The 8,921-nt window shown below is 33.3% G+C and overlaps 1 protein-coding gene across 1 annotated transcript; it reads left to right on the forward strand.

Moving 5' to 3' along the window:
* Positions 1-5,075: 5,075 nt before the first annotated feature.
* LOC112522097 (ankyrin repeat-containing protein At5g02620-like) lies at positions 5,076-8,921 on the forward strand. Its single transcript, XM_025131174.1, has 4 exons — positions 5,076-5,344; positions 5,709-6,074; positions 6,958-7,367; positions 7,621-8,921. The coding sequence occupies exons 2-4, from the start codon at positions 5,744-5,746 to the stop codon at positions 8,497-8,499; spliced, it is 1,620 nt and encodes a 539-aa protein (XP_024986942.1). The 5' UTR covers positions 5,076-5,344; positions 5,709-5,743; the 3' UTR covers positions 8,500-8,921.

Consider the following 8,921-nt stretch of genomic DNA (forward strand, 5'->3'; position numbering starts at 1 on the left):
ATTGAAACACCACGTTATGGAATGAAGGATCTTCGATAAGTAAGGAATAAAATTTTATCATCAACAAGCATAATAAATAAGTCAGCGAATTTGACTTGACATTTTGCCATCACAATAGTTAATATTATTGTATGAAAACAAAAAGATATTATATAGTAATCAAAGGATATTACATTTTAATCATAATTGAATATCAACATTACTGAGATACACTTGAACAATTTTCATGAAAAGCACAAGTCATGGGGTAAGGTGAAATTGAAAGTGATCAAGGGTTCAGATCCTTTCATATGTTTATCATCTTAACTCTTATTTTTGCATGATCCATCTCACACACACACACACACACACACACACACACACACACACATATATATATATATATATATATAGGGTATATTTCAAATGTAACCATGTTCATTTGTACAACCAATGCAACCCAATCAATTGAGATATTTATGGAAATGATGAGAGTTCATTTATTATAATTTGAATATTTATGGAAGATGACTAGAGTTCATTAATTATGATTAATATTTTATATTATGAAACAATCAGAACTTTTATGAAATCACATATTTATCAAATTAAATAGACGGTTGAGATTGATTTGTATTGGTTGTATAAATGTAAAAGGTTGCATAATAACTCACATCTATCTCTCTCTCTCTCTCTCTCTCTCTCTCTCTCTCTATATATATATATATATATATATATATGCTTAATCAAATGAGAACTGATTAGTTTGTGGTAACTGTAAGATCCAATCTCAACCACAAATCAACGGATAAATTAGAAAATTAATAATTATGGTAGTTTGAGTTAAAATTATAATTAAAGAACATTTTAGGTATTTTTAAAAAACTCCTCTCTCCTCTCTCATCTCTCCGACCTCCAATCTCCGGCCTCCGTTGAACAAAAATCCGGCAGGTACGAAGTAATCACAAAGATACACAATGTGATACCCATTGTGATATACAGTGGTACTCAAATATTATTAGATAAAATTTAGAAAATGGCAATAATTTTGCGGATATTAAACATAGTATCTCTTTTTCTTTGATTTTTGTCCTTTTTGAGTACAATCTAGAAGAAGAAGCCATCAAAGTAGAAACTAAAACAAAAATTAAATGTGGTATGAAACAAATAATATATATTATAAAATATGTTATTATTATAATATATATTTTTGACCAATTTTTTTTATTTTTTAATCGTCTTTAAAGCTATGAATATTTTTAAAGTTCCCCATCATTTATTGACCACCATTTTAAATTATTGATCATTTTTAATAAAATAAAATTATAATTAAAACATTAATCATGTTATATTAAACTAAAGCCCCTATAATGATATTATCACTCGTATATTTAAGTCTTATCAATTAAGCACTTAACACATTTATATCTGTACATTAGCTTTTTACTAAATTTATTGGAATAATCAAATAAATTAGTAAATGTTTAGATTTTAAATTAATTAAATTTAATTTAAAAAAAACCCATGATAATATTTTCTTCTAGCTTTAGTATTTGTTTAGTTTCCATATTTTTATTTTTTTTATAGGTTATGATCTACTTTTTAAATACAGTATACGTTACTAATTTCTTTCTTATATTTATTAGCATCAACCCTTTTTTTTATATTTTTAATGCATGATTTAACCTGAAGATCATGCATATAATGGCCCTGTAGATGTATACTTTTTTAAATAATAAGATTAGTAATATATTAAATGTTATTAGTAAAACAAAATAAAAAATAATACTCAAAACTAAAATATAAGATACTGAAAAGGTAAACAGAAACTTAAAATCGCGTTATAAAAATCGCACATTGGACCATGGCGTGCCATGAATTTAAGAGGACGTTAAATACAAATCATCAGCCACGACGTCGCCATGACGAACATTTTAAAGCATTAATTAATACGCATACGAGATGGCTGAGAAGCTTTTTACTCATATATAATACTTAGAAGTGGCAAAATTGACGAAAATAGTCAATTGAATTAAGAATGGCCAAGTTGACGTATCTAACATTTATATAATACCAAACAATTAATATATTAAACATAATTATAAATAATACCATGAAAATAATGAAATAACTGTTTAAAACATATTTATCTATAATACGAATAAACTGAAATAATTGTTTAAAACATATTTATCTTGTAGTTCTTGGTCTGTGAAGATGCATTGTTAGGTGCTCCATTTTATTTTCTCATTGAGACCTAACCTAAACCTATGCTCGAAAGATAGCTGTTCATACACTGATAAGAAATGTATGGATTTTCAACAGCCTTTTTGACTCGTTTACTTTTCAATCTAAATATATATTTTTATAATATAAAAAGTAAAAAGATAAACCAAATTTTAAAAATTATGAGTTCTAATCAACATTTGTAATCAAATCCATAAAAATATGTATTTCAATTACTTAGATGTATTATATTTGTACAAAAGTAGGAAACTAATGGACAGAAGTGTATTTAGGGTGTAAACAAGTCGAGCGGAGTAACCAAAGGGCCTTTAGCCTAGCGGTAGCGTAGCCCTTGGCCTTCTAGGAGGTCAGGGGTTCAAATCTCACCATAGGTGAGGAAGGTGTGTGAGTTTATTTGTTGCATTTGCGGTATATAAATATTATATACTTAAAAAAAATCGAGTGGAGTAGCAGGTTATCCGGGCTCGGCTCGGAAAACTAATATCAATCTCGAGCTCGATATAACTTTTTCAAAGTCGGGCTAGAGCTTGAGCTTGAATAGTTTTTCAATGTTTGAACTCGAGCTTGAGATCAATTAACTTGTTTATTTATTCTAACTGAAGACTTTTATATTTTAATCATATAATTTGTGAAATATAAATATCTTTAGCTTATAAAAGTGTATGCTCGAATGACTCGACTTGCCTCCACACGTAAAGTGTAATAGAGTTTTCAAACGAGTCGAGTCAAACATTGGTGTTATGGAGCTCGACTCGTTAAGTTAAACGAGTTTTATTTTGTGTTTGAGATCAACTCGAGCCCGAGAATTATTAGGTTCGAACTCGAGTAACTCATTAACAGATTGACTCGTTTACACCCTTATGTACATTAGCGGGGAAATATTGTATGAGTAGCAAAACTGAACCCTTGATCATTTTTAATCTTATGCCCACCCATGAATTGTGTGCTTTAGAAGAAAATTGATCTGGTGCATGTTGGTGCACTTCATTAGTATTTACATTTAATTAGGATTTATCATATTTTCTTACGCTTTTTATCATAACTAGGGGCGTGCAGAAAATCAACCGATCCAATTAGAACCGACTGACCATTATTGGATTGGATCAGATTGAAAATTTCAACATCCAATTTGGATCAGTTAGTTCTTTGATGCCAGTCTAGAACCAACCAAAAGCGAACCGATCAACATCCAATTACCCATCTAATTAATCATCCGATGACTATCCAGTTGTCCATCCGACCATTATCCAACTATCATCCAATTAATTTATTTTCAAATTGCTTAAATCAGAATATGTTTTATGTGGGGCTTTGAATTTTTAACTTCCCTTGTGTTGGTTTTAACACATAATAAAAGTGATCAATTAATTTGTATCATTGTCAGATAAATGGATTGAATTAACACACTGGATGGATCCAATCCCATCAGATCATCTCCAATGGATGAAACTGAACCGATCCAATCATGAACTAATCATCCATCAGATTTGATTGGATCGATTATCAAATGTTAATAGGATCGGATCAGTTGTCATAATCCAACATTCAATGGATAATTGGATCGATTCGGTTCCCCTCACACCCAATGAATGTCAACCGATGAACAAGACTACCATAACTTCCCTTCTTATCGAAATTCAGCGCTACATTTAATATATCTATACTATCTTATTAAGCAAATTTAGCAAAAGTCTTAAAGTCTTAAAATACTAAATGACCAAAATACCCTTTATATTCATTTTTTCACTTTTTCACCCCCTCCTCTCCTCACATACACTCACCTTCTCACAACCGATTTTTTTAAAATTATAATTTTAAATTTACACTTTATACCCCTATAATCAATTATTTAGTTAATTAATTTACTTTACGTCATTTACTTTTAAATGTTTCATTTTAAACCTTTATTAAATTAACATACATAATCGAATATCAATTAAAACATGTTTAAAAAATACATTTTTTATTTTAACAAGTTACACCATTATAATCGTCTCGTTAATACCTTCGAAATGAGTCCAATATTGAATAGTTTTTTACTTAATTATATTATTATATATTATATATACTGTGAAAAAATATTTTTAATATTTACGATTTATACTTTTATAGTTATTTATTTATACATATACTATATATTTTGGGGTTAGGCTGTCCAAATTGCACTGTATAATATGTTTTGAATTAATATGTTATTGGGTTTTTTTTGAAATATATATATACATGTATTAATTCAACCTTAATCTGAGTTTTTGGACAAGAAAGAGGGTAAACAGTTGAAATTTCATTCTAAAACCCATCTTTTTTTGTTTTTTCATGGCTTATGATCAGTCAAATTTATAGTTTTATTTATTGGTTTTGAGTGTTTATTTTAAAACTCAAGTTTCTTGGTTCTTTGCTCTTGGTGTAAATCGAATACATTTGTGGAGTCGTTTAAATATGTTGGATTTTAAATATATTGGATTTTAAACTGTCATACAATTTTTTTCATCGATATTCTGTAATTGGAACCATAACTCTTATTTATTCAAATTGTATTAATATGTAAAGACCAAGTGTAACATATATCATCGTTAAATCTTATCTTATAAAACCAATGTAACTTTAAAATCGTTAAAGTTTATGGCTCTCGCTGTATTACACGGATACCCAACTAGTAAAAAGATAAACCATAAAAGATAAAAGAAAGAAACTTGTGGAAAGGAGACACATGGCCATTTTAAAGAACATTCAAAAGGGTTCACGAAGAGTCAAACCATATGGAGGAAGAGAAATCGAATATTTGGGTACAATAACACCACTACCACCACCACATATGATTGCTTCATGTTTCTTTCTACTAATAAACCACCTTTTCTTCAAATTACTACACTAAATTTTACCTACTTTTTACAATTACCACCATTTTCGTTTTTCAATCCAATAATTCATCGTCAAAAACCCAAATCACCTCTCTCCTCTCTCTGATTCTTCCACTGTTCAATCATTCTCCCCAATGTCTTGTTGGTTCTACTCACTTGTTCTTCAAACGCCATAACTTTTTTATGCTGTTTCTTACAATTTCCGAGATGGATTGAGTGATCCCACTTATCAAGAACATCTGTTCTTTAAAACCCAGGTAAGGATTCATGTTTTAGTGATCTGTGAATCATCTTTTCTATCCAAGAACTCTGCTTCTTCTTTCAAGTTAGGTTAATTTTGACTTCTTTTGGTTGTCTTTGCCACTGGTTTGCATCGATTTCTAAGTTATGTTCAACAGATTCTTCAATTATAAAATGAAATTGGAGTGCAGTCTCTGTTCATTGACCTAAATAGCGTAAAACCCACCTAATATTTATGAGTAATTTGGTCGATGTGATGACTTTTTTTTGTGTGTCAAATGTCAAAAGCAACCATTTGCTTTTTGATATTTTTGTTTGTGATTAGAGAGGTATATTGATATGGGTATCGTTTAAAACTCATTGAATTGGGGTTTTGATCAGGACAAGAAGATTTTCCCGATCGTTGATTCAATCAGATGGATTCTCCGGTGGCCGGAAACAACCATCAAAGCTTAAGCAGAACTAGAACAATGGAGAAAAGAGATGATACATCGTTGCATATTGCAGTGAGGGCAGGAGATGTAGATACAGCTATGGAGATTCTAAGTGGCAAAGATGAACAAGAACTGAAGGAATTGTTGTCAAAAACGAATCAATCAGGGGAAACCCCTCTTTATGTTGCAGCTGAATACAGCTGTGTTGATTTGGTGAAAGAGATGATCAAGTATTACGACTCCGAGGCTGCCGGTATCAAGGCGAAGAACGGCTTCGATGCCTTCCATATCGCTGCCAAACAAGGAGATCTTGGTATGGATTCGAATTTGAGCTCTTATTTCTTGTTTTTTTTTGTGTGTTTAATAACCTCCATGTAGCTCCGTTAGCCTCAACCGCTGAATCAGCTCTGAAATGCCTCCTTACATGTGGTTTCTAGGAGGGCGTGTTTCGTATGAGGCTGGTTGGGGTTGCTAGTAATTAACATCGTTGCAACTGTCTATTGATCATTGAGGTTAAATTGATTAAATTTGAGCTATAAGTTAATAATATGCATAGGAGAAATGATTCAAGTCTAAGCAGATGTGAGTCTCTAACGCATCCCTCGAATGGAGGCTAGACGACCATAGATTGTCTCAAAGTGGGAGCTAGACGAGTGCAAGTTGCACCAGAGCGTCAAGTCCCTAGAGCGGTAGATATCGGCTTTGATACCATGTGAGAATACGTGGAATTCCATTAGATTTAACTACAAAAGAGCATTTAGTAGAGAAAGGTGTCAATATATATTTTGGTAGGAGGAGGTTCAACCCTTCATGGGAAAACCTCCAAAAAGTGAAAAACTGAAGAACCGTGGTAACCACTGATCTTGACGGTATGCATACCAAGAAACATCTTCAAGTAATTGAAGATGTTTCTTGGTTTGTATGCACATGTGCATACCGGACAAATTGCTTATAAATTACTTGTATGCACATGCACATACCGTCCAGATAAATGGTTACCCTTGGTTTTCATTTTTTACGATTTTCCCCATAACCTGACCCTATATATATATATATATATATATATATATATATATATATATAAAACTAATGCTTGAATATGTATCAAGATCAAGATCAAATTTTGAGTCCCATTTGAATTCCAAACAAAAAGGTTCAAGATGTATGCAGTTCTTGATTCAGCTGTTTCTTTTCAGAGGTTTTGAAGGTTCTTATGGAAGCCATATCGGAGCTTTCAATGACATTCGATCAAGCAAACACCACGGCATTGCACACTGCTTCTGAACAAGGCCATATCGAGGTGGTCAAGTTTCTCTTGGACAAAAATTGCACCATGGCCACTATCGCTAGAAGCAACCTTAAAACCGCGTTGCATTCTAGTGCACGAAAGGGTCACTTGGAGGTTGTAAAAGCGCTTCTGGAAAAAGTCCCGGAAATTGCCACTCGAGCCGATAAGAAGGGGCAAACGGCTCTTCATATGGCGGCTAAGGGACAGAACGTTGACATCATTAACGAACTTATTGCAGCTGATAACGGATTGATAAATATGGTCGATAAAAAGGAGAACACCGCATTGCATATAGCTACACGAAAGGGTCGAAAAGAGGTATTCAAGAAAGTTGACTTTTAAGGTCAAATTACTATCATCTAGATTCGAATTTTATTCGAATATTTTTACAAATTTGGATCCAAATTTTTGGAAATTTGTAGTGTATGCTATGAACTTGACTGAAGTTGTCTTAATTTTCTGAAAAAGTGAAAGAATTTATATGAATTTGGTTTTCAAAACTGGTCTTTTTGACCTTTAAACTCTTAAGAATTCATGAATATTGCTTGATTCCATGTTTCTTGATATGCAGATTGTTCTGGCACTGCTAAGTCACAAGGAAATAATCAACAAAGAAGCCATTAACAAATCTGGAGAAACAGCCCTCGATACTGCTGAGAAGTTTGGACAATCGGAAATCGCAACCAGCTTACGTGAACACAGTGTCGTGAATGCGAAATCCCTCAAAAAGACACCTCCATTGACCTCCACGGCTCGAGAACTCAAACAAACTGTAAGTGACATCAAACACGAAGTTCACGATCAGCTCGAACACACACTTAAAACTCATAAAAGGGTTAAAGGGATCGGAAAACGTATAAACAAGATGCACCACGAAAGCCTCAATAACGCAATCACTTCCACCACCGTTGTGGCGGTTTTGATAGCCACGGTCACCTTTGCGGCCATATATCAGTTGCCCGGCCAGTATGCCGATGACACAAAAACAAAACCGCCAAATACTAGTTTAGGGGAAGCGAACATAGCTCCGAACCCTGAGTTCATTGTTTTCCTTATCTTCGACTCTCTTGCCCTCTTCATATCGCTAGCGGTGGTGGTGGTTCAGACGTCGATCGTGGTGGTGGAGAGGCGGGCAAAGAAGCAAGTGATGGCGGTTATTAACAAGCTAATGTGGTTAGCCTGTGTTTTTGTTTCCGTAGCGTTTCTTGCACTTTCGTTTATAGTTGTCGGAAACGAGAAATGGTTGGCAATAGGAGTGACGGTTATTGGATCGGTGACGTTGGCGTCAACCCTCGGAACGATGTGTTATTGGGTGATTATGCATCGAATCGAGGCCAATAATTTGAGAAGTATTCGCCGGTCAGCGAGGAGTAGCAAGTCGCTCTCGGGGTCCGTTTCCGTACACTCGAGTTCGGAGAACGACGACTTCAAGAAACTTTACGCTATTTGATTCCGAATTTCGGATAACGGAATTTATTCCACCATTTCTGAAATGAGTGATTGACTTCCTGAATCATTCGTATTTGACTTCTCATCGCAAGCAAACCATCATTCTTGCAGTTTGCAAGAATGAACGATTTTGGACAAAATGTGTCAAATACAAAGGTCGACTTTGTATTATGGTTTCATACTTTGTCCAAAATCGTTGCTTTTTGCAAACAAAAGTGCTTATTTTCGTTCATCTTTTACACACGAATGACTGGTCAGTTTGGAACGAAAGTCAAGGTCGATGTTTCGAGAAACCGATCACTCTTTCGGCTATCTTTTTGCAACTTATTTCGATACTTATATCAAACCCGCTATCTGTTCATATGTATATATATTTGCAGGTGATATGTAATATAGCAAAGAGTTGCCATATATGTCTTTTTA

The sequence above is a fragment of the Cynara cardunculus genome (assembly GCF_001531365.2).
Source record: "Cynara cardunculus var. scolymus isolate 2C chromosome LG 11, CcrdV1, whole genome shotgun sequence".
Classification (NCBI taxonomy): domain Eukaryota; kingdom Viridiplantae; phylum Streptophyta; class Magnoliopsida; order Asterales; family Asteraceae; genus Cynara; species Cynara cardunculus.

Excerpts from the sequence above, each read along its gene's own strand:
- LOC112522097 (XM_025131174.1), top strand. The coding sequence starts at position 5,744 with ATGGATTCTCCGGTGGCCGGAAACAACCATCAAAGCTTAAGCAGAACT. Across the intron at positions 6,075-6,957 it reads TGCCAAACAAGGAGATCTTG|AGGTTTTGAAGGTTCTTATG; the intron begins GTATGGATTCGA and ends GTTTCTTTTCAG. Across the intron at positions 7,368-7,620 it reads CACGAAAGGGTCGAAAAGAG|ATTGTTCTGGCACTGCTAAG; the intron begins GTATTCAAGAAA and ends CTTGATATGCAG.